The sequence below is a fragment of the Microtus oregoni genome, unplaced genomic scaffold (assembly GCF_018167655.1).
Source record: "Microtus oregoni isolate MIOR12 unplaced genomic scaffold, Mior012 000005F_ref0000423, whole genome shotgun sequence".
NCBI classification, from domain to species: Eukaryota; Metazoa; Chordata; class Mammalia; order Rodentia; family Cricetidae; genus Microtus; species Microtus oregoni.
The window spans coordinates 31,016,659-31,041,984 of NW_024543064.1; the positions used below are offsets into that span (position 1 = coordinate 31,016,659).

The 25,326-nt window shown below is 50.9% G+C and overlaps 1 protein-coding gene across 1 annotated transcript; it reads right to left on the reverse strand.

Annotated features, from left to right (window-relative positions):
* Nucleotides 1-18,683: 18,683 nt before the first annotated feature.
* Edn2 (endothelin 2) lies at nt 18,684-24,174 on the reverse strand. The gene is made up of 5 exons (XM_041652879.1): nt 24,042-24,174; nt 23,583-23,739; nt 22,142-22,264; nt 21,196-21,294; nt 18,684-19,343 (listed from the first exon to the last, which is right to left on the reverse strand). The coding sequence occupies exons 1-5, from the start codon at nt 24,103-24,105 to the stop codon at nt 19,250-19,252; spliced, it is 537 nt and encodes a 178-aa protein (XP_041508813.1). The 5' UTR covers nt 24,106-24,174; the 3' UTR covers nt 18,684-19,249.
* Between the last annotated feature and the right edge of the window lie 1,152 nt (nt 24,175-25,326).

The window sequence follows — 25,326 nt, forward strand, 5'->3', positions numbered from 1 at the left end:
TGGGGGAGAGGCACCATCTGACTTCAGGAAGAAGCTAGCATCCAAAGTGACTCTTTCCCAGTGTGTTAGCTGCTCCTTAGCTGGAGGCCTTTTGTTCAGATCCAGCCTTTGGGGGGTCAGCCTTGGACCTTCCTCCCCCACCTCCCAGGAATTTGGCAGAAAGCATACCTGACACTCTGGGAATGTTGATCTCTGGCTCTTTGCTTCTCATCCAGGATCAAGATTGGTGTGGGGGCTTCCCCTCTGGGGTGTGACTGGGTTTCCTGGTTACAGGGAGTGTTCTTGGGCTTTGAGGTCCTTGCAGGAGCTGGCTGAAGGACTATGAAATAACCGTGGATCTTGGAAAGACAACATTCTAAGGTAGCCTTAGGGACAGTGCCTAGTTTCGGCTTCTGAGTAGCTAAAGTCATAGATGGGTACCACTTCACGATAGCCTAAATCCCTGGCAAGCAGACCCACCTTATCAGTGGCTCCATCCGAAGACCAATGTCGTGGTTGCGGAGGGTGACTTAGACCCTAGAAAGGTCATATTGTCAAGGGGCAGAGTGTTAACCCCAGCACAAATACATGCACATAAACACACATGCACACAGACTCCAAAATACCCCCAACTGGAGATCTGCAAGACTACAGGAATCAGTATATAAAAAATCCAGTCCAGGTATGATGGTGCACGCCTATAATTCCAGCACCAGGGAGACTTGGCACAGGAAGATGGAGAGTTCAAGGCCAGCCTGAGTAGATAGCTAGATTCTGTCTCCTAAGCAATCAAAAATCAATCTAGTCCTGCTTCTCCTTGCATGTTATTATATTTATGGTTTCCCTATAGCTACCTGCAATTCTGCTCTAGCCCTGGATAGCTACCTTCTTGTAAACAGATGGCCTCCTCCTTTTCCCAGCTCACGCAGTCACCTCCAGGTTTCCCTAAGATCACCAGCTGCCAGGATGCACTGAGCTCCATTTCCTGCACCGAATCTAGTCCTTCGGGGCAATTGTATGTGGAGATGATTACTGTTTGGGAGGTAGTTCAGGTTAGTGGATGCCATACGGACCCTGACCTAGTAGGACCAGTGTCCTCAGAAGATGAGCCCTGCATGGTGGCTCTCATCTGTAATCCCGGTGCTCAGGTTCCTGAAGCAGAAGGATTACCATGAGTTTGAGTTTAGTCTTGGAATAGAGTGAGGTCCAGACTAGCCTAGGTTAAAAGATCCTGTCTCAAAAACAAAATAAAAAAGCAAACAAAAACCAAACCAAACCAGAAAAGGTCCGGGATATAACTCAGTTGGCAGTTGGTTCATGAAGTCCTGGGTTAATCCTGAGCACTGCAGAAGTCTGGCATGGTGGCTCAGGCCTGGAAAAGGAGGTGGAAAGGTCAGAAGGTCAAGGTTATATTTAGCTATGTAGTGGGTTGGAGGTTAGGTGGGATCTTGTCTCAAGAAAGCAAGAGGAGGGGGCTGGAGAGATGGCCCGGTAGTTCAGAGGGCTTGCTGCTCTTGGGGAGAACTTTGGGCATCTCAAGATTACCTGTAACTCGAGCTGCAGGGCGTCTGACGCCCTCTTCTGGCCTCCATGGGTATCCACATGATGTGCATATATCTAATTAAGATAAAATGAAATTTAAAAAAAAAAGAAGAGGAGAAAGAGGAACACTGGGAGTCTTTCTGCGTTTATGTGTGAAGGTAGTGTGGAGGGGTTGGGCACAAACCAGTTGGCTCCTCACACAAACAATACCCTGGCAGACCGTGGTCTTGGATTTCCAGCTTCCATCCTTAGGTGTGAGAAACCACCTTTCTGTTTGTAAACCATCCAGCCCATAGCATTTTCTTATAGGAGTCATGGCAGACTGATACACTCAACGTAATCATTCTTTTCATTTTTATTTATTTATTTTTGTTTATTTGTTTTTCGAGACACAGAGAGTTTCCTTGTGTAACAGCCCTAGCTGTCCTGGAACTAGCCCTTGTAGACCAGGCAGGCCTCGAACTCACAGAGATCTACATACTACCTCCTGAGTGCTGGAATTAAAGGCATGTGCCACCACCGTCCAGCAAACATTCTTTTTTTTTTAAAAAAATCATTTATTTGTGTGTATTTTTATGTGTGTATCATGTACCTTGTGCCAATGTGGTGATCAGAAAAGCACCCTAGGGGAGTCAGGTCTTCCTCTTCCCCAGGTGGGTTCTGCGAACCAAACTTAAGTCAAGGCGGGACAGCAAGCACCTGCACTCACTAAGCCACCTTGTTGACCATAAACTGCTCATTTCTTTGTCCTTGGTATCTCGGGTTGGCTTCCCTGAAGTGCCAATAAGACAGGCACGCTGACCATCAAGGAGACAGAAATGAAAACCACAGGGTGATACCATGTCACGCCCACTCCAATGGTGCATGGAGAGCTGTCCACACCAGTGCAGGTGAAGACACGAAGCTGTATGTGCAGCTGATGGATGGACAGAATAATCGTCTCCCAATCTCTAGCAAAGCTGAGACTAGGTAGAGCCTGTGACCCAACAACACCAAGGCTCGGTGGTGCCTGTGGTAAAGGCACGAATGCCATGTGGTGGTCATTACCGTCTGGCTGTGTGTGTGCGAGGCGTTTATCAGAATAAACACCCACAAGGAAAGTTGTTGCCTTCTGTGTCTTCCAGTCCTTGCCTCTCTGACGTACTGTCCCGCGAGCATCACCCAAGAGGCCTCTGGTTCCAGAGGAAATCAGCAGGCCTATTTGCCCCAGGGATGATCTGCATGTTCACCTTGGGTGCTCCGGGGCTGTGGAAGTTGGTGAAAAGGAGGATCCATTTGTGGTATGGTTCCTTTAAAAGCCTGGCCTCAGGTCTCCACCTGCCTGAGGCCAAAGGTATCCCAGGCAGGGCAAACACCCAGCCCTATTCTCAACTGCCCCAAGGTCAGATGCAGAAAGAGGGCCAGTGGGTGAGCCAGGTCAGGGCCAGGCCAGCAGAGGAGAGGTCGGATAGGGCAGGGCACCACCCAGGTTGGGTGGCGCTGGCTGGGCTGAGGGGTCCAGGGTTCCCTGTTCTTCTTCTCTGAGCGGGCTGGCTTCTGTGGCACCTGCCTGATCTTCCTGGGCCTCCATTGCCTCCTTTGTCCTGAGGAATCAGTTTCTTTTCTTCCTGACTGAAAGTAACAAAACATTTCAAAAGTTTGTGGGGGCATAGATGGCCCCCCACCCGTCTCGTCACCAAAGGTGAAGCTGAGTGAGATGGACCAGCCTCTTCAGGTCACTTGAAACCAAGCCCATTGGCTCTGAAGATGATGCTTTTCTGGCTTCTTGTGCCTGCCTTCCTTGGAGCTGATACAGTTCAGCCTGACAGGAGGGAAAGTCAGTCCATAAGGTTCAGCCATGTCCCTCCCACCTGAACCTTTTCTTCTGGGTCAGAATGTCCTTTTTCAGAATGATATAGAACCAGGGGTAAGATCCACCCCTGAAGTTCTTGGTGCAAGCCTTGCCGGGCAAATCTAGAAAGGAAGCCTGCAGAATGCTGAGACTTCCTGCCTTCACCCAGGGTCTCTTCCATGTCATGGACCAAAACAGGAGCCCAGAGAAGATTCCCAAGGTGTTCAAACTCCTGACCAGGGCCGGTAGCACAGCCTCTAGCTCCCTTGGATCAGGGGCAGAGGTTATCTAGGAAACACTTCTGAAGAAGGAAGGGAGGTGTAGGTGCTGGTGAAGGCCTCTGCAATTGTCACCCTGTCACCTCCCAGTGTATCTGCAACCTCACCCCCTATCTAGCTCACCTGGATCTTCCAGTCTCTACGTAGCTGCTTCGGAACCTGCCCAAGGACCCTGTCTTCTAAGATAGAAAGATAGAGAGGGACCCTGTGGATCATGTAGCCTCTACTTCTGCCATCTCTCTGGGTTTTGGTGGGGGCTCCCAGAAAGATTCTGAGGGTAAGAGGTATTTATATTTGTGACCTGCTCTGGGCAGTGTGAAGTACAATAGAAAAGAAGTCAACACAGGGGGTCCAGTCAGCAGCCATGGGGCCTGGGAGATGACAAAGGGCCAATCCTGGAGGGTATCCCTAAAGGAAGGGGGAATGCCAGGCTACCAGCCTAGATGAATCTGCCCCATCACCCAGGATTGCTCTTGAAGGCATGGACTCTGAATTCTGAACCTGACTCTTGGAACCTGGCTGAGTGCCCAGGAGGAGGGGAAGGAGATGGAGAGTCTGTAGCCTTAAGGGTGGCCTCCAGGCTGGCCCAGCCCAGCTTTGTGCCATCTCTTCTTCCTTCACTTCCTTACCTGCAAGTGCCCGGTGAGGTTCCGAGGTGATAAGGCTCAAATTGTCTGGGGTGGAGGCTTTCTCCTCCTGCCTCTGGGCAAGGAGCAGGCTGACTCACCTGATCTGCAGGCAACCAGTGACCTCGTGTTTGAGCCAAACATTGCTGTTCTCCTGGCTTCCCCCTTCCTTCTTTATCTGTATTTTCTAACATCAAATGTTGACTAATATTACATCATACCAGGCCAGGGTGGGTTACGGGGACCTGAGAAAGCTGTAAGCTTGTCTTTGGCATTGGGAGTCCAAAGTCCAACTGGGAAGACAGCTGCGGGATGGTGACTGCTTGGGAGACACAGAGGTAGCCCAGGCTGAGGGAATCGGGTAGACAGAGATTGTCCGTGTCAGGATAGAGTGTGCAAGGAAAGGTGGGCAGGGGTCGGAGCTCCTGTTGGGAGCCTCCTCCCAGCAGAGGCAGAATATGTTTCCCACAAGGCAGTGGGAAGCAAGAGGAGATGTCTGTACTGGCACTACCAGTCAGAGAAGGGGCTAGTCTGCAGCTGGGACCTCTGGTGGGGCTGCCCACATCCGACCCCCCCCACCTCCACCACAGGGAGAAGAGATGGGGCTCATGGCTGACAACCCAAGAAACTGAGGCAGGAAGATCCCTCATCTCTGGCTCCTGTCTTCCTGTCCCTTCTTGATTCCCACTGACTGGAGTGGAAGTCTCCACTCTTTCCCGCTCTGTTCAATTCCATCTGAATTCTGTATCTGTGATATCATCATGTTTGTTTTTAAACTAAATGAGGTTTATGATGACTAGCTAATTACCCAAATAATTAATCTACATGTAACTAAAACAAGCTGCTCAAAGGTTACACAGTGGCGTTACCTTCCCTTTAGTGCAGTGATTCCCAAACTTCCTAACGCTATGACCCTTCATTACAGTTCCTCATGCTGTGGTGACCCCCAACCATAAAATGATTTTATTGCTACTTCATAACTGTGACTTTGTTACTGTTATGAATCCTAATGTAAATATGTGATGTTCAGGATCTGATACGCTACTCTGTGAAAGGGTCGTTCAGCCCCCAAAGGGGTCTCCACCCACACGATGAGAACTACCGCCTTCGTGAGAACAGAGACCAGAGAACCAGGGAAGGCATGGGTGGGGCCAGGAGGAAATGCCATGTCCCTCAGAACTAGTGCTGTGCGCCCAGGCCTATCACATACGTCACCTGCAAATGCACACTTGAGAGTTCACACCTGCAGTCACACTGGGGCTCAGAGGTCTAGGTGCCAGTGTGTGCACGCCAGTCACCTTATGTGTGTGTTCTCAGGTATATGTAGGCCATCCCATGTATACTTGCTCCAACCTGTAATTCCAATCACTTCATGTATATATTTTCCCATATATGTAACCCCCATATGTGAACACACCCCGATCTGTACCTGCATTCACTTCATGCATGTGTTCTTTTTCTGACCAAAGACTTAAGTTAAAAAAAAAAAAATCCGCAACAGTAGGAGGGATTCCTAGGAAGGAATTATCCAGACACATGTTCTTACACAAATGCAGACCCACACATGTGTGTTTTCTGTTTTCTGCAATTCCATTCTCTTCATGGGTATGTTTTTACATGAATGTAGACTTCTTTACATGCATGTGTGCTTATGCCACACCTATGAATCCCCACACCCACAGTCCTGGATTATCAGGCACAACTTACAGGAGCAGATGCATCCTCAAACATGTACAGACATGTGCACACAAACCTATGCAGCCACAACCAGGGAAGGACACACTGGGGGCACGGAGAGCCACACAGGCAAGCGTGTGGAGGAACGTACACATACAAATCACAGGAGCACACACATGTGCAGGTTGTTTGGACACCACCATATGAGACTCAAACCCAGTGCCTATAGATCCATGCAGGATTCCTGGTCCCACGACCGAGAGTGTGTTTCCCGACACATGCTCACGTACATGCGCTCATGCATGAGTGACGTATAAATACACACATGTTGTCTCATTCTAGCCAGGTGGGACTCCTGTCAAAGTTCAAAGTTCACTGTGTGGAATAAGAGTGGTACAGAGGAGCCTGTAGAGCAGTGGTTCTCAACCTTCCTAATGTTGCGACCCTTTAATACAGCTCCTCATGTTGTGGTGACCCCAACCATAAAGTTATTCCATTGCTACTTCATAACTGTAATTTTGCTATTATTATGAATTGTAATGTAAATACATGACATATGGGATATCTGATATGTGACCCCTACAGGGGTCCTGACCCACAGGTTGAGAACGGCTGCTCTCGGGCCTGCAGGATGGCTCAGTTGGTAGAGTGTTTGCTTAGCACGAAGGAAACTCGAATTCAGACTCCAGAACTGCATAAAACTGGACGTGGTGGGGCAAACCTATAATTTCAGCATTTAGGAGGTAGATACAAAAGGATTAGAGGTTCAAGGGCAGCCTGGGAAACATGAGGCCTTATCTCAAAACAGAGCAAACCTTCTATAGAAACAAACGTATAACAATCTATGCAAGGCTAATACTCCGTTTTGGAGAGGTGACTCCTTGTGTGTGTGGTTTTAGCCACCACCCTTTTCACTTTCTATATTACCTTTGTAATGAAACAGATAATCGAGGTTTCTTATCTCACTTCTTTCAATCAGTTTCTTACATTTATTTATTTATTTATGTATATATGTGCACATGGGCTCACGTATGCCGTCCCTTGGGTGTGGAAACTAATGAACAACTTGAGGGAGTCAGTTTTCTCTTTCCACTGTGTGGGTTCCAGGGAGTGAACTCGGGACTTTGGGCTTGGTACAAGAGCCTTTACCTGCTGAGCCATCTTATTGACTCCTCATCCCAATTTTTTTCTTTCTTTCTTTTTTGAAATTATATTTCATTTGTTCTTTCTTATATGTATAAGTATGTTGTCTACATGTGTGTCTATGGATCATATTTGTGCCCAGTGCCTGCGGAGGTCAGATCTCTTGGAACTGGAGTTACAGATGGTTGTGAGCCATCATAGGGGTTCTGGCAACCAAACCTGGGTACTTTGTAAGAGCAGCAAGTGCTCTTCCTGGTTGAGCCACCCTTCCCGCCCTGCAACCTGCGGAATGTAGAGATGTGCCCAAGGCCACATGCTTGGTAGCTCTGGCCAGGGTCACATCTCTAACTTTGACACCACCCAGGGGCGTTTTCTCTGCTGCCCAGTGGTGGCTTCTCAGGTGTGTGCCGAGGGGTGATGGCAGGTGCATCATAGGCTGTAAGATCATCATCTATATTGGGAGCAGGCCTGCCTTGGGTGGAAGCTATGCTCCCTTCCTGGGAGATGTTCATGTTCTACAAAGCCTACACCTCGGCCCTGGGTATCCAGACATCCAGCCCTGGCTTCAGCCCTGCCTGATAGCCCTGGCTCTGTCCCCTTCAGAAATACTGCTAGGAGAGGGGCTTGACAGCTCAAGCCTGTACTCCAGCACTTGGGAGGCAGAAAGAGGGGCATTGCTGTGACTCCGAAGCTTGACTGTGCAGCCAGGGTGACTGACATAGTGTTTTCTTGGATAGGCTGGGCTACAGAGCGCAACAAACAAACTGCTGCCCAGAATGCTCCCCCCCTCATTTGCTAAGCCCTCTGTGTGTTTCTTTAGGGCAGTTTGTCAGACAAGCTACTTTACACCAACTGCTTTGGCTGAGGGGCTGGGCTTCACAATGGTTGGGGCCATCACCTCCAGAGCCATCTCCTGGGGTGAAGCCTACCACTGCTGGTCACTAGTTGTGTGATCTTGGATGGCTTACCTTATCTCTCTTGACCTCAGCCTCTTTGTCTGAATGATGACGCTAATAGCAACACCATTAAGGAGCACCAAGGGTTTAAATAAAGTACTTAGACCAGTGTGAGCAAGCCAAATCCAGCAACAGATGGAGGCAAAATCTAGTGCAGCCCCACAGTGGAAATCATTCAGGTGTGAAAAGAGACAAAGTCCTGGATGTCCCAGCATGAATGAAACTTGACAACACGTGGTGGTTGATATGGATAGTCAGCCTGACAGGATCTGAAAGGAGAAATGGCTTCGGGCACACACGTGGGAGATTGCTTTGGTTAGGTTAGCCTCTGAGGATGCTTGGCAGGGGTTATCTTGATGGGTTAATGAAGGGGAAAGACCTATCCTAAAAGTGTGCTGTACCGTGCCCTGCACTTGAATTTGCAACAGCAACAAAAGGAGGAGGCCAGCTGAGTACCAGTATTCCTCCCTCTCCGCTTCCTAGCTGTGAACACGTGACCAGCTGTCCCAAGCTCCTGCTGTTGTCACTGCCTCACCACGTTGGACTGCACCCCAGAACTGTGAGCCAAAACATCCTTCCTTCCTTTCTTAGATTGCTGTTGACAGTTTGCATCTAGGTAACAAGGCCAGTGAGTGATACAATGTACAAGTGGAGGAAGACTGACGCAAAGGGCCGCATATTGTCTCTCGTTCTGTCCCTAAAGCAAAGTCTGAAGGAGATAAAGTGATTTATGATATTAGATGATTACTGTCTACCAACACGTAGGGATTTTCTTTTGGGGGTACTGAGAAAGTTCAAGAATTCTTTCAAACCACCACATTCTATTCCCTGACCCTCCATAAGCTTGTAACGAAATCATAATGCAAAGGACATTTAGTCTACCTTCAAAAGTCCGCATCATCTTTAACAGTCTCAAACTTATTTAAAAGTATAAAGTTCAAAGTCTCTCCGTGTAGTCTCTTAACTGTAATCCCTTATAAAATCAAAAGCAAAAAGCAAATCACATACTTCCAACATATATATTACCATTCCAAAACATAGTGAGGAAATACTGGGACAAAAGTAAGACCAAAAACCAGCTGGGAAAACTCCGAACTCTGAATTTCCATGTCTCATGCCAAAGCACTCTTCAGATCTCCAACTCCTTTCAGCTTTTCTCTTGGTCTGGTTCCACTCCCTGTTAGCAATTTTTTTTGGTAAGTGTCCCACACCTCTGACATCTCCAACTTCCTGGGGTCTCCAAGGCAACCCGGGCTTCAACTGCACATCTTCATGCAATGGTCTTTCTAGGCCTCCATTCAGGGACACCTCTGACACTTGCCTGGCCTCAGTGGCATTCCTTAGTTAGGGAGGCAAATTCCATAGCCTCTTTCTTCTATCCTTAACCCTAGACCCAGATCCATATGGCCGAAGACGTCAAGTTCTACTGGGATTAAAGGTGTGAACCACCACACCTGGTTCTAAGTTTTTCTTTAATCCCGTTTCTCAGGTTGGAGACTTTGCTGGGTGGGATCTTGCCCTGAGGTCGTCACTCCCTTTATTCCATTTCTTAATGTTTATCTCCTTGAACACAGGACTTAACTTCATTTCACTTCCTGGTGATCCTTTTCATAATAAATCTTTATAAGAATGAACACTGGGAACCACACAATAGAGTCGATACTAGGCTGTTTTGAGATTTTCTCTGCCATTGGAATTAATCCAAAACTCTTCACTTTAGTCTTAGGCAGACTCTTCAGACAAGTACATAAAGCAGCCACTGTCTTCCCCAAACTATCACAAGAAAGGTATCTTGGCAACATGCTAAATTCTTCTCTTCTGAAATCTCTTGATTCAGGCCCTCACAGTTCAAATTATTCTCAGCACCACTGTCTTCCATGATCCTACTAGTATGACCCATTAAACAGTGCTTAAAGCATTCAGCTGCTTTCCTCACCCGAAGTACCAAAGTCCAAATTCTTCCAAACGAAAACATGGTCAGGCTTATCACAGAAATAAAATGATACCAACTTTTGTATTCCTTAGGGTTTCTATTGCTGTGAAGAGGCACTTGACCATGGCGATGCTTATAAAGAAAAACATTGAATTGGGTGGCGGCTTATAGTTCAGAGGGTTAGCCCATCATGGTGTGACAAGGAGATATGCAGGCATGATGGAGGAAGGTCATTGGCTAATAAAGGAACTGCCCTGGCCCATTTTATTGGTTAGAGGATAGGTGGGAGGAGTAAACAGAACAGAACGCTGGGAGGAAGAGGAAGTGAGCTCAGAGACTCCACAGCTCTGCTCTCCGGAGCAGACACCTCAGCAGAGACGCCATGCCCCGCTCCCGGGATGAAGCTCCGACCCAGGATGGACTAGGCTAGAATCTTCCCGGTAAGACCGGTTCTCACAGATTATTAGAAATGGGCTAAATTAATATGTGAGAATTAGCCTAGAAGAGAATGGGCCAGGCAGTGTTTAAAAGAATACAGTGTCCGTGTAATTATTTCGGGGCATAAGCTAGCCGAGCAGGCGGCTGGGGTGTTGGGGACGCAGCCCCGCCGCTCTTATTACTACACAGGCAGACATGGTGCTGGAGAGGTAGCTGAGAGTCCTACATCTTGCACAGGCAACAGAAAGTGGTCTGTCTGGAGAGATGGCTCAGAGGTTAAGAGCATTGCCTGCTCTTCCAAAGGTCCTGAGTTCAATTCCCAGCAACCACATGGTGGCTCACAACCATCTGTAATGAGGTCTGGTGCCCTCTTCTGGCCTGCAGGCATACACACAGACAGAATATTGTATACATAATAAATAAATAAATATTAAAAAAAAAAAAAGAAAGTGGTCTGTCTCTCCGGGCATGTTATGAGACCTCAAAGCCTGCCTCTACAGTGACACACTTCCTCCAACCACACCATACCTACTCCAGCAAGGCCACACCTCCTAATGGTGTCACTCCCTTTGGGGGTCATTTTCTTTCAAACCACCATGAATAGGAAAGCTTGCCCTCTGCCATATCACACAGTGTCCCTGTATGGTAATGTGGGGGTCGAAGGGTATGCTTCTCAGTTCTGTAACTCAGCAAAGTCAGTCCACGGGTGAAAGAAACGCACATGAGATGTTGTTAGTGCTTCAGCTTTTATATGCACAGAGGCCTCCATGGAAAGAAGAGAAGGCCCAGGGCCTTCCTGTCATCAGGAGAGTGCATCCCTAGTGAAGTTCCAAGACAGGGAAAGGGTTTTGATTTCTGAGGATACTGAGGGAATGTAGCACAGATTCTAATTGTTCTTAATAATAAAAACTTGGAGTCAGCTATCAGGTGGTGAAAGCTGAAGGATCAGAGAAGCAGAGAAGCCAATCACTAGATTGGTAGTTATCTCTACTAATGCTTGGATCAAAGAGGTAATCTTGTCCTCAGACTGATTGCCTTAGACTGCACTGAGCTTCTTTCTCCTCCTGCCTTATATTCCCCTCTCTGCCCAGCCATATCACTCCTGTCTCCACAGTGCTGGGATTAAAGGAAGATGTGTGTAGAGCCGATGTCTCTTGTTGGGGTTTGGTTGTTTGACAAGGTCTCATTATGTAGCTCTGGCTAGCATGGAAGTTAGTTTGTAGACCAAGTTGGCCTTGAACTCACAGATAGCTCCTGTTCCTCCAGTGCTGGAATGAAAGGATCCAGGCACCTAACTCTGCAGAGAAATCAGCACCACATGGGAAATATAGGTCTTACTTTTAAGCAGATAGGCGAGGGCAAAGAGTTCTTCTGGCAAGTGCTGTGTGCTGGCTCATTTTCTGTCAACTGTACACAGCTGGAATCATTTGGGAAGAGAGAGCCTCAGCTGAGAAAATGCTCCCGCCAGATTGGCTTGGGGGCTAGCCTGTAGTACTCTGTCTTGATTGATGAATGGTGTGGGAGGGCCCATCTCACTGTGGCCGGTGGTCCTGGGTGCTACAAGAAAGCAGGCTGAGCAAGCCACGAGGAGTAAGTCAGTAAGCGGCACCCCTCCATGGCCTCTGGTTCAGTCCCTGCCTCTAGGTTCCTGCCTTGAGTTTATGCACTGACTTCCCAGAGTGCTGAATATTTATTGGAAGTATAAGCTGAAATAAATCTTTTCCTCTCCAAGTAACTTTTGGTTGTGGTGTTTTACAATAGAAACTCTAACTAGGACCAGCTTCCTCTCCCAGCCCCTCTTCCCCCACACTCTTCTTTCCTTTCCACTCCTTCCCTCTTTTTTCATCCTTTCTCTCCCTTCCTTCCTCTCCCTCATCTCCTCCTTTTCTCCCTCCCCTTTCTCTCCTCTCCCTTCCCCCATTCCCTTTCTCTTTCTCTCCTTTGCCTTCTCCTCCCCTTCCTTTTCTCCTCCCCCATTTCCTTTAACTTGAAACAATCTCAAAGTGAAAGGGGTGTTTGGGGGCAGTGGTACCTTCTAATTCCCACTGGTGAGAAGCTATATAAATGTAAATATGCCCCAACTGGGCAGCAATGCATTATGAACCAACTTTATAGTGGTATATTATACAACAGTGAATAGACTCTTGCTTGCAAATTATTTTTCCTTTAGTAAACCATTCAGGATGGTATCTGACATATATTAGGTGCCTTTTTGGATAGCACCTATTGCTAACGCACACCAGAGTGACATCTCTTTCAAGCTGCAGAAGCCAAGGCTCAGGGGTGTGGTCTGGTTATAGCCTCCTATCCCAGCTGCTGTCTAGCCATTGGCAGAGTGAGTGTTGGTGTCAGGCCAGTGGACTGCCCTTCCCAGCTCTTGTTTCCTCTTTGCAAGGCTTTCAGCAGGAGGGCCAACATCTCTGAACCGCTGTCTGTGTCCCCCTGTGTGGGCACATGATCAAAGGATGCTCTGAGCATGGGCAGCCTACAGCAGAGTCAATCTGCTACTGTGCTTCTAGAGTAGACCCAAGCAGTTGGTACCACGTGGCTGGGCACCCTCAGTGACAAGGCCAGGAGAACCCTTGGTAGTGAGGCCCCTTCTCTGGTAGCTCTGGTTCTCTCCTGTGTCTCAGACTTGTTTCCAGCTGACTGTCTCTGGAAAAGGCCCCACACCTCTGCAGGCCTCAGTTTCCTTCAGTGTTCCCAGCACTATGGTTCTGATACACGCACTCTCAGGCCCCAGAATGTTTGGGTCCAATCCCAGCTTCCCACTTGAGTTTTCAGATCACATGACTCTAGGAGAGACGTTCATCCCTCCAGGTCTCATTTCCTTCCTGGCACAGTGGAGACATCAACTGTAGCCTGCTTCTGGCACCTACAGTGTCAGCGGTACCTTAAGGCCTGTTGGCTGCTGCTATCACGCTCACTCTGAAGGGGCTGAGGACACGTGTGTGCCTGAAGGCAAGGGGCTGGCCCCAGTCCCTGTCCCCAAGCTCCCAGCCTGCAGCCCCCCTGGATTTACCTCTGAGTGATTGACAGCTGGGCCGGTGGGGCCCTGGCAGGCCTGTCCTGGCAGCTGCTCCCACAAGGCGAGGCCTGGGAGCTTCAGAGAATTAATTAGGCTGCATTCCTCCTCCAGGGCTCCCGCAGCCCCCTCCTGAGCTGCCGAGGGCTCTTGGCACCGATCCCTGGCAGGCCAAGGCGAGACTCACTCTCTGTAAGAGATTCTGGGAGGGTCTCTGTAGGCTTGAAGTGCTGGCCCAGGAAGGGCTGCTGATTACCCAGAAGCCCAAGGCCGGCTCCTGTCCTGGCTCTTTTGCTTAGCAACCTTGACTAGCTCTTCATCACTTGAATTCAAATCCCTGCCATTGGATGCTCTTCTCCACCTGGCTCCCGCAGCTCAGGCCAGCTGCCTCTCCCTACCTGGACCCTTCCTTGGTGTAGCCGAACTTTCCTGTCTTTGCTCCCCTGGGTGTCTGTCATGCTTTGGTCCTTATCCCAGTGTAAGCAAACCCTTCTGGTCCTGCTCTTCAATGGCCTGCAAGAGCTGGAAGACTAGTTCACAGCACATTCCTTTCCCCAGCTCTTCCCCTTGCCAGGCTGGGAGAGCTTCAGGGTAGCAGGTAGTGTCCAGGGGCAAAGAGCACCAATGGCAGAGACTTCTAGCATGGTAATAACCCCCTTTTCTGGGGTTGTCTGTGTATGTGTATATATGCAGGTGTATGTGTGTTCGCATGTGTGTGTGTATGTGTGTACACGCGTGCATGTGCGTGTGTGTGCGTTCACGTGTGTGTGTGTGTGTGCGTGTAACAGCTGCTGCTGGTGTCCCCCACCTACAACATCACCTCATGCCTGGGCTGGCTATGTCACTCAGGACATCATGGCTCATTTCTGCAGACCCTACCAGGCTTTTCCAGACCCCTCCCTTCTTTAATACCCAGGAGAGGCCAAGCCCAGCCTCCATCCTTGAAGAAAGGAGCTTTGTCTATGCTGCTCTTCCTGTCTAGGACCTTCTCCCCCACCTTACTCAACTGATGCTTGTTCCTTCAGGCCACCTACTCCAGGAAGCCACCTTGGACTCCCTTCTCCAAGGTTCCATCTCAGTGTGGCTGTTTCCCCGTCAGACTTTAGAGGCCAGGGGCTAATGGCAGCTTAGCTACAACCACGCTGGAGATGGACTCGGTATGGTTGCAAAGTGCTTGCCTAGCACACGTGATCCTGAGCACTTCCTATAATCCCAGAACACAGAGGCAGGAAGATCAGAAGTTCAAGGTCACCTCTGGGGAAATATTGAATTTGAGGCCAGCATGGGCTATGTGGGACCCTGACTCAAAACAAAAACAAGCAACAATAAAGCAAATGAAGCAATGGAGTCTCATTATCTCCCCCCTACACACCCTTTTGGATTATTTTGTTTTCCAAGACAGGGTCTCACTATGTAGCTCTGGGTCTCCTGGAACTCCTTCTGCACCCTGGACTGGCTTCGAACTCTCAGAGATCTGACTGTCCCTGCCTCCCCATTGCTGGGATTTAAGGTGGGTGCAGTAGAATGGGCCTTCCTTTCCTCTTCCATCTCATTCCCTCTCCTCTTACTCTTCCTCCTTCCTCTTTCTTTTCCTTATTTTTAAAGAGATAAGGTCTCACTATCTTGCCCAGCTAGCCCAAATTCCTAGGCTCAAGCGACTGATCTCTTGCCTCTTCCTCCTAGGTGCAGGTTAGCATGCTCATCCGTGCAATGGGGGTAATAATTCAAGAATCTGCTGTGTAAGGCAGCTGTGAGGAGCCTATCAGCTAGCAGGACGCGGCAGGCTCTGTGTGTATCTCCATGTTGGGCAGCTCTCCGGCCCTCAAGACAGGGGCCACCTCTGTTGGCACGACTCTCCAGCGTCTCCACAAAGATGATTATTTGTCTCCGCTTAATGAATGGATGGCCACAGTCCAGGAGTTTATTGCCCTGGGGCAAGTGGCTTATCTGGACTGACCCTGGACTCTATTGGAGGCGGTGGCTGGGGTGGGGTGTGTGGGTGTGTGTTTGTGTGTGTGATGAATTCCCTGGGCTCGTGGATGAGGCGTGTCTGAAAGCAGCCGTGCATGGCTCAGGCAGCAACTTCCCTGACCTGGCCTGTACCTGATCTACATGTAGTCCCTTACCTGTTCCCCAAGTCACTCTCCCCAACACGTGCCCCAGGGAAACCAGGGTCATCCCATTTCTAGCTTCTCTCTGTCAGGGTTCCATCCAACAGACCACGATTTTGCTTCAAAACGCCCTGGAAAATGAGTAAGTGAGGTGGGCTTAGCAGATAAGGGTGCTTGCTGCTAAACTTGACGACACCTGGCTTTGATCCCAGGACCCAGGTGGTAGAAGAAGAGAACTCACTTTCTCAAGTTGTATTTGGGCCCTACACATACACCCCCTCACAATACATCCCCCCACAAAATACACCCCCCACATACACATACCCACACACTCACACACACTTGCTATGGCATGCATGTGCCCCCATTTTTGCAAATAAATGTAAAAAGAAATTAAAACTTGGAAAAGATTTATTAAGTGTTTATTAAAAAGGCAGAAAAAGGAGGAGATTTTTGTTCCCCAGATCCAAGCTTCCCAGCATGGTTTTTCCCAGGGCTTCATTGGTCTCACGGCTTTTCTGCTCTTCTCAAACTGCAGGTCACATCAGCCGCTGCTGGGCCTCGGCTACCTGAGGCTGTGGGAAAGACTCTTGGCTCTGCCCTCTGTTGTCCCAATCCAGAGAGGAGAGGCAGGACAGGGTCTCCTGAGGAAAGGGCACAAGCCAGATAGCTCTTTCTATGACCCAGGAACAAAGAGAATGGGTGTTACCTCGGCCAGTATTTGCCATTCTGTCAATCTCTAGACTTTGACCAGGGTCCCAAGTGTGAGGGAAAAGCAGTGAGCACTCTCCTCTGTGGCCTCCACTTTCCTCACCCGGACATTATGGACATTATGTCTCCTTCCAGGGTGGCTCTGGGGCTGTCAGCCCTGACCACTGGTTGTGGATTTTGAGCTTCTGAGGAGGCAGGACAAGTCTGAGTGGAAAACGCTGTGCTGGGAATGGCAGCTTCCCATGCCAGCCCAGCTGGAGTGTGACAAGATGATCTGGCCTGGGATTCTGGGAATCAAGTGGCAGGGCTGTCCCCATGGCTTCATGTCCAGGAGGTCTCAGCATCCCGGGGAAGGATGTGACATTACTTCCCTGCCACCTCTTCCCTCATCCACGCTAGCCCTGACTGGCCCTCTGGTGGACGTTGTTCTGGAACCTGCCTCTGACAACTTTCCTTGCTGTTTCCAGACTGCTCACGGCTCTCTGGGGCCCACAGGAGAAAGCCTGTCTTCTGACTTACCCTTGGAGACCCTTGTGGCTTCATCTCCAGCTCTTTCCCCTTGCCTGCTTTGGCCACAGGACTTGTCTGAGGACTCCTCTGTCATCCATACTCACCCTGCCTTACCTCCTTGCTCACATCCATCCTGACTCTGGCTCTGGTTTCCTTCTGTTCCAGTCTTGTTTATCTTTTTTTTTTAATTTTTAAATTTTAAAATAATGTATGTGTTTGTGTGTGTGTAGGGGTATATGCATGCCACAGTGCACATGTAGAAGTGAGTGGACAATTTGTGTGTGTGTGTGTACGTGTTTGTGTGTATGTGTGTGTAGGGGTATTATGCATGCTACAGTGCACATGCAGAGGTAAGTGGACAATTAGAATTAGTGTACGTGTGTGTGTGTGTGCGTGTGTGTCTGTGTAAGGGTATATGCCTGCTACATTGCACATGTAGAGGTGAGTGGACAGTTTTCGGGAGTCAGCTCCCTCCTTTCACCGCATGGGTCCCAGGGTGAACTCAGGTTGTGGGTCTTGGCAGCAGGTGCCTTTACTCACTGAGCCATCTCACCGGCTCTTGTCATCTAGGAAGGTAACAGAAGGAGCACCACATTCATGTGGGATCCTTTCTCTTACCCCCACCTCTACCTCAACCAGTCCCAATCTGCCCCCACATAGTCCCTTGGCTCTGTCCCCATCCCACACACAATCGCCACCACACAAGCTGCTAAACCCACTCTACTTAACAGGCCCTGGGGCCAGAGCTTATTACCACTTCTTGTTCTGACCATCCTGGAAGTGAGAGTTATCACTTTTTATTCTCCAGATGAGACAGCAGAGGCTCAGCAGGAGAAAGTTCAATGTCAAATTACAGTGTAGTTCCACGAATTCAAGCAACACGCATTTATTGCGCCCATCTATACTACAGATTCCGAGCTGCAATCCTGGGTTTTTCTTTACTTGCTGTGTCACCTCAGGGAAGTCCCTGTTCTTCTCTGTGCATCGCTTCCCTCGTCTGGAAAGCACGGGCTGTGGAAGTCTGCGTCCCAGTGTGGTGAAGACAAAGTGGGTTTCTCTGAACAGAGACCAAGCTGGTGTACAGCGGGGCTCAAAACATACCGGTGCGTTGTTCTCCCAGAAGGAGGCTGGGGCTGGCTTTGTGGAAAAGGCAGGGTTATGGCAGGCATGTAAATGATTATTGCCTGCTCCATAAATATTTCCTGACAGCTGGCTCAGGTCACAGCCTGCCACTCCCAGTGTGAGCCAGTCATTCCCAGCCATGGGTATAGGACACAGCTTGCTTGTGGGAGATTCAGCCGGCCAAGTGTCCAGGCAATTGCCTGCAGGAATCTTCTGGACCATAGGCTGTCCCTGGGCCCAGCAAAGGTGCTGCTTGACTCCAACTCTGGCTCCATCAGTCAGAGAAGTGTCAGAGTGAGAGTCAGGGCCAGGCCCAGGTTGAGGATAGGGTTCGGCACCCATCACCAGCCACCACTTTGCACACAGACATGTATCCATCTGGTTCCGCTTGTCACAGGACAGATACACGGAGGCCCCCCAGTCAGGCCCTGGCTGAACAAGATTTCTGGTTCTGAAGATGGTCTCTGCACCTTCATGGATCTAACGTCTTCCAAATTTACCCTTGAAGAGTGCCTGGCCATTGTGTTCTTGTCTATTGGGAATATATGACCCAGACCCCAGATGTGACAGCTGCAGGTGGCTGTCTAAGTCACGACAGGCAAAAGCCCAGAGAGGGTATGTTAGTAGCCAGAGAAACCCAGTAAGGGACAGGGGAATCTGGGTCCCAGCTACCCATATTGCTGAACTGTTCTTTTCTTCCCGTGTCCTTTTAAGTCCTGAATGATCCCTCCTGGGAGGGACCTCTCACCTCTGCTTGGACCTTCCAAGACAAAACTCCTAGAAGACCATTTCATTCTTTATTATAAACATGAGTTCATAAGTAAACAATTGATGCTCAAAAATACATTAAAATAAATAATAAGCAGTTCAAAGTTCATAGAGCAAATAACTTATATACAGATGAGCGAAGGAGAGCAGGCCCCGCCCCCTCCCCCAAGGGAGGGGGAACCAGAGAGAATCATGGGGGCCCGCTGGGATGTCGGTCATCAGTATGCCCCATCCAGTCTCCTCCTAACGTGGGACTGCTCCTAGATTGCAGTCCAGCACACAGGACACTCCTCAGGACACAGTCAGCATGTTCATTTGGCTTCACGGAGCTCCTTCAAGCAGATCTGTAGCCAGCAGCCAGCACAGAGGGGGGGGCTGCACTGCTGCTCAGGAGCTCAGGGTGGCCTGGCGGCGTCAGGGCGCAGAGCAGCTGTAAGTGCTGTAAGAGAGACCGGAGCTTGTGCTGAACCCATCGGATGGGTCTGGCTAGCTGGGGCTGAGGTCTTGGCCCAGAACACAGGCACGGGGTCTCCCCAGCTGCCCGTTGCCTCCTGTCTCCACATGGGCTTCCTTCTCAGTGGTCCTGCTGCTGAAAAGGGTTATCTTTTCCTCCGTCGAGAGTGTGCAGGACCCGACTCTCTTGTTACCTCTGGCTGTAGCCTGGCAAAGCGGAGCTTGGAGGCAGAAATGTCCCTAGAAGTGGAGAAGGATCAGTTAGCATCTCAGGAGATACAGGGTGCCCAGGACTCCCTTGGAAGGTAGGTAGTTGGACCTAGAGCCTCTGCCTAGATTTGAGGAAAGAGCTGTCCTGGCTCAGAGTGTGGTCACTGCGCCAGGCAAGGTCTGTGCATCAGGCCCAGGAGAGTCTCTGTCATAGAGCCACTGACATTGCTTGTATTCAGCATTGGGTGTTGCCGAGATGAGAGGTCTGCCAAGGAGAGCCTGGGCACTGCCCCTGGCGTGTTTTCCTTTTCTCACACCGTGTGAATGTCCTTCCTTCCTGGAACTCATATTCCTCCACCCTAAACTATGCCATCTTGCTCTATCTGCAGTTTACAAGGTGGGCTTTCCACACAGCATGGTCCTGGTGGCCCTTTGACCTTGTCTGAGGTCATGGCCGCAGCTCTTGGAGCAACTCTCCACTTCCGGACCTTAAGAGTTCTATATCTGGGGGTGAGAAAGTGGGTCTCGGGGCCAGACTGTGGGACCTGGGCAGGGCTCATCCTCTTTGAGGCCGTTTCTCTGCTTTTAAGACACTAACTAGACCCAGTCCTGAGGACCTGCCACAGTAGGATAGCCTTGAGCTCAAGGCCAGCCTGGGCTACTGAGTGAGATCCTGTCTCAAAACCAAACTACACCAAACCAAAGCAACAACAAAAACAACAGTAACAGCAAAAAACCCCTGAACTGCCATCAGGATGAAGGCTTGGGTAGTAAAGCAAGCTCTTTGCACACTGTGAAGTGCTGTGCTGTCTACATACACACTGAAGTGCTGTGTATTTGCCAAGCCTTCCTTATTCTCACTCAGTTCTTGAGTTTGTGCGGGGGCCTGCTTACCCTACCACTCCTGCTCCATTTTCTGCCTTTCCCCAAAGATGGTAACTCCCAAAGAGCCACACCAGGTACTGTCCAGCCCCAAGGACCCCTTCACAGCAGAGGCGGGCATGGCCAAGGCCTCCAGAGCTCTACAGGAATACTGCTTCATACATATTAGCACACCTAACCTCATGAAAACCCTTCAGAATGGACATTGCTACCTCCCTGCTTCAAAATCTGCAGCACAGAGAAGCCCAACCGCAAGCCAGGGCTCACAAAGCCTGTCTGTGGGCTTCTCAGCCAGTACTCTGTCCCACCAGCTGTCCCTGGGTCCCTTTGCTGAGTGGTCCAAGTTGATGTTTCTGCCCTTCAGTTGGACAAACATTTGTGGGCCTTGTGCTAAGCCACTTGTGGCCACCAAGTTGGGGAGATCTCTTATGAGTATTGAAGGAGCAAGCAACGCCGCGAGTCATTCACTCCAAGCCCTGGCGGAGGGAAGCTGCCTGGATGAATAACTGTGGTTCTTCCCAGTCAAAGCCCTCAAGGCCTGATGCACACCTCCTGGTCCCAGAATGCAGGAGTTAAGGAAAGAGGCTTGGGGCTGGAGAGATGGCTTAGCATTAAGATCACTTTCTGCTCGTGCAGAGACCCAGGGTTCTGTTCCCAGAACCCCCATGGCAGCTCACAGCAATCCATAATTCCGGTTCCAGAGGATCCAGTGGCCTCTTCTTAGAGCACATAAGTTACATACAGATGAAGGGCACCATGCACGCCTGTGATGCGCATACATACATGCAGGTAAAACACTCATGCATGTAAAATAAATCTATTTCTTTCTTAACAGAGCCAGATGTGATGGATGCTTTGTGACTCTAGACAAGTGGCGTCACCTCTCTGAGCCTCAGTTATCTAGACGGACAAGGAAGACCCAGTCCTGCCTCACACAGAGGATAAGGCAGACATGCAAAGCATACAGAAAGTGATCAGTTATGCAATGAATGACCCTCACCTTAGCTTTTGGAGGAGGACTCCCTCAGCGGCCCACTTCCTGCCAGGCTTTAACACAGCTCTGGGAGCCTGGCTGCTTGGGGTGACCACAGTTTCAGACCTGAATGAATAGAGTGGCAACGCGTGAGGGGCTGGCCAGAACCCTGAAGCTAGCTGGCTGCGGGCCCAGCCCAGCCCCCACCCTGCCCTCTGGAGCAGATCCATTTCCACTCTGCACACCTGGCACCCTTCCCTCCTGGGCGGGGTGAGGACCAAGGAAAGCTGAGCTACTGGGAATGTGTTCTCAGCCCCAGAACGAGGCAGATGGGTGGCTGGCCTTCCCAGAATCTGGCCACCTGCAGTTGCAGGGGAAACTGAGGCAAGGGTGGAGCCCCAGATTGAGCCCCAGAGGAGGAGTTTCTCGTAAACTGTCATGGGAACTGGAACACTCGCTTGCTTTCTCAGTGGTCCAAGAAGGGGAGGGGAAGGATGCAGCTGTCCCCTTCACAGATGGGAAAACCAAGGAGGCTTGGCATTCACACCCCATAACATCCTTGACATAATGACAACTCTGGGACCTGTCATGGATTGCCAGCTACCGATGTTATTTTTCTTCTAAACAAACTTATGAAGTACCAGAGCCTCCAGTTAGAATCTGAAGCCCAGTGGGGCCCAATTCCTTGCTGGCCTGACACAAGGCTTGCCCCTCTCTAAGCCTGGGCTATCACGTGGCTGTGCCCAGGAGTGGGGATGTGTTCTCCCAGAATCCTTGGAGCTGAGCAGAGGGAGGAACTCAGTGTATTTCTGTGGGGGAAAGGACTGCCATGGGCCCAGTTTACTTCTGGGTTTTAGGACATTGCTTGTCTCCTCTGGGCCTCTGCCCCTCTACTCATCTCCCAGATACCCTGCCTCCAGGCCTGGTCCCGTGTAGCAGTTACCCAACCCCTGCAGGCAAGGAGTCCACCTACCAGGGTCTTTGATGGCAGAAGGTGGCACAGGCAGAGTCCCCGGCAGTAGAGCACTCACAGCGCCTTGGCAGGGAGCGGCGCCGGCGCCTTGGCGGGTTTCCCAGGCCGTAGGGAGCTGTCTGTCTGTGGGCGGGAAGCCAGCAAGGTAGTGTGTACATGGGGTGGGGGGGAGCAGAGAGGAGAAAAAAGAGAGGAGAGACACAGGATTAGATAAACACATCATTGGCCAGCAGAGACGGTCTACACTGAACACTGGTACAGCCAGTCACACCTCCAGCATGGCCAAGAAAGGTGACCATCCCATTGCTTCTCATATTAAACTAGCCACAAGTCACAGACTCCTCTAACAATGCTTCTGCACACTGCTCTGCTAGGAGCTTCTGCAGGAGGATGTAAGGAATAGAGCTTGCTGATCCTAGGAGGCCTGAGCTGGTCCTCTGTCCTCAGAGAAGTCCCCCACCCCATCTAGGCCGTGAGGAAGGAAGACCATTCAGTCACCAGAGTCATCCGGCTCTCAGTCAAGTGGCCTCTAGTTGGTCCCCACTTATTGGGGGTGTGTGTGTGTGTGATAAATATGTTTTGTGTGTGTGTGTGTGTGTGTGTGTGTGTGTGTGTACATGTGTAATTGGGCTGATTTCTGATCCAGTTTGGCCAAGGGAGGCAGAGTAGGAGCCCTGAGGCTAGTCCACTAACACCTTTGGTCAACAGCTAATTTTGGAGCTGTAGTGATTCTGGGTGGACCCGGCACACAGGGACTGGCAGGGTTTCCACCCTGAGCCAGCGTTTGGACGTGGATTAGCTCTGCACACGTTTATATGCTCAGCTTCTCCTGCCTTATGCAATTTGGAGAGGGGGAAAATACATACATCCACAAAAACGTCAACCTGAGGTATGCAGGAGCCTGGAGGCAGCACAGGGCAGGGAGAACCCAGCTCTGGCTCCTGCCAGGGTATCCCAGGCAGACTTCTTGTCTGCCCTATGGGGGGCTGCAGCAGGGCCTGCCTTGTGGGGAGACTGGAGGCTCAGCAGAAGGTACTGTGCTGGTAGTGTTTCGTGCAGAGCGTGGCCTGGGCTGCTGCTCTGCACGGGCTGGTTCTCTGCAGGGTAAGTGTGGTTGAGCTCCAGCACCTCCAGACTTGGGAAGGGACCAACCCACCACTTTTTCTTCCTGTGTGACCCCAACGAGCTTGCCTCACCTCTCTGAGCCTCAGTACCCTGATGTGGAACACAGAGCTAGCACGTTCCTACAGGTTGTTGCAAGGATTCCAAAGCCAAGCAGCTCTCTGCCTGATTCTGGTAGCCCCCACATTGACTCATAACTACTAACTATGGGTGGGTACCGTCCCAGTGTCCATCTGAGCCCCACGGTGAGCCAGGCAGTTGCAGAGGTTGCCAGAGGCCTTCACCCCCACCTTCTCCCACAGTCCTGGTGGATGCTCACCCTGCAGTATTCACCCAGATGATGTCCAGGTGGCAGAAGTACACACACTCCTTGTCAAGCCAGGAGTTGCAGGAGCAACGGCGAAAACGCAGGTGGGGGCCGCGGCCTTTGGGTGCCAGGGCTGGCTGCTCCAGAGTGGCAGCTGCCTGGCCCTTGCCTGCACACAGGAAGGAGAGAGAGGTGGAGAGGAGGTCAGGGCACCTGGCCTGCCTGGGATAGGGGACCCGTAGGGCTCCTCCTCTTGCATAATAAGGAAGTTGGCACTCTTGATGCTCAGGAACCACCGGTTAGCCTGGGGAAGTCCCAGCCGCCAGCGCTGTGCCTGCACTCGGCTGAGGAAGCTCCTGCTGGGGGCGCCCTGCTCTATGCTCCCAGTTGGCTTTGGGAAGCACCGTACCCTTGGAGGAGATGCCGATGGACAAACCCCGGGGCAGCAACAAATGAGGGAGGGCTGCTCACCTTCATGCAGGGCTAAAAGCAGGGCCAGAGCGACGGAGCACCAGGCGGCCGGTGTGGAAACCATAGCAGCGGCAGAGTGCTTGGCTGGACCAGGGGAGCAGGGAGCGCCTGTTGCCTAAGTCCTGGTGCTAAGCCGAGCTGGGAGCTCATTGCCGAGGTGCCCTGACCGCCTCTTATAATACCAGGCAGGGTACCCGCCCCTGCTGGTCCAGCCCCGCCTAGCCTAGCTGCAGCACCTTGGGCAGAGAGCCAGGGACACCGCCTCCTCCCTGGGTGCCTGGCCCGCCCTGGCCTCCCGGTGAGGGGGAGGGAGGTGGAAGGCTGGGCTCCACCCTCTGCGCTGTGCTGGAGCACCTTCAGGAGTCTCCAGGCTCCCTGCAGGCCCAGGGCCCCTCGGAGTTCTGAGGTTACCCCCAAGTGCTCCCAATCCCCTCCCTACTTTCCCCGTGGCCCTCCAGAACTGGAAGTTTGGAATGGAGATCTCAAAGCAAAGCGCCCCCACCCCCCCCACCCCCCCTTACGAAGATTTTGCCACTCTCCTCCCTGCCCGTTGTGAAGCAAGCTGAGACATCCCTTCACTGCGTGGGAGGTGAAGGGCCCACTCCAGGCTTCATGGCCTTGGGCAAGTCAGAATCCCCTTTGGACCGCTGGCCTCAGGAAGGGCACAGCTCATGCCTGACCTTTGACAGCCTGGGGCTGCCTCATCCTCATTTTCCCTGAGAAATGCTATCTCCCCTCCCTGCCCATGCACTCCTCACCCCACCCCTGACTGGAGAAGGAGTTCTAGAAACTACTCAATTGTGCAGCCATGACCAAAGAATAGCCTCCTGGACCTCAGTTTGCTTTTTTTTTTTTTTTGCAAAATAAGAACAAAACACGGGGCTGGCCCCTGAAGCTGTTTGGCTCAAATCCGCCCTTGAGATAGCGAAGTTACTTCAGAGTCCTTTCTAGGAAGAATGCTCCACGGGCTCACGGAAGGTGTCCTGTGTGGTTTCCCACAGTGGACGCAACAGAATATCTTGCTCACTTTATGCAAAAATGGAGAAGCCAGGAGGCTGACAAGGCGGCTCAGAGGGTAAAAGTGTTGGCCACCCAAGCCCGATTTATCTGCGTCTGAGCTCTGGGACTCAGCGGCGGTGTGCATCTTATGGTCTCAGTATTTCTAGGGTGAGGTTAGAGGTGTAGACAGGAGAATTGCCTATAAATTTAAGGGTCAGTTTGCCTGGAGTATAGCACAGAGCGGGGACAAGGGAGACCTTGCCTCAATCAGGCAGAAGGAGAGAAT

What these genes read in the sequence shown, in the direction of transcription:
- Edn2 (XM_041652879.1), bottom strand. Translation starts at nt 24,105, where the DNA reads ATGGTTTCCACACCGGCCGCCTGGTGCTCCGTCGCTCTGGCCCTGCTT. An exon ending in GCTTTTAGCCCTGCATGAAG is followed by an intron (nt 23,740 to 24,041) that starts GTGAGCAGCCCT and finishes TCCTGTGTGCAG; the next exon opens with GCAAGGGCCAGGCAGCTGCC. An exon ending in GTCCTCCTCCAAAAGCTAAG is followed by an intron (nt 19,344 to 21,195) that starts GTGAGGGTCATT and finishes CTCCACTTCTAG; the next exon opens with GGACATTTCTGCCTCCAAGC.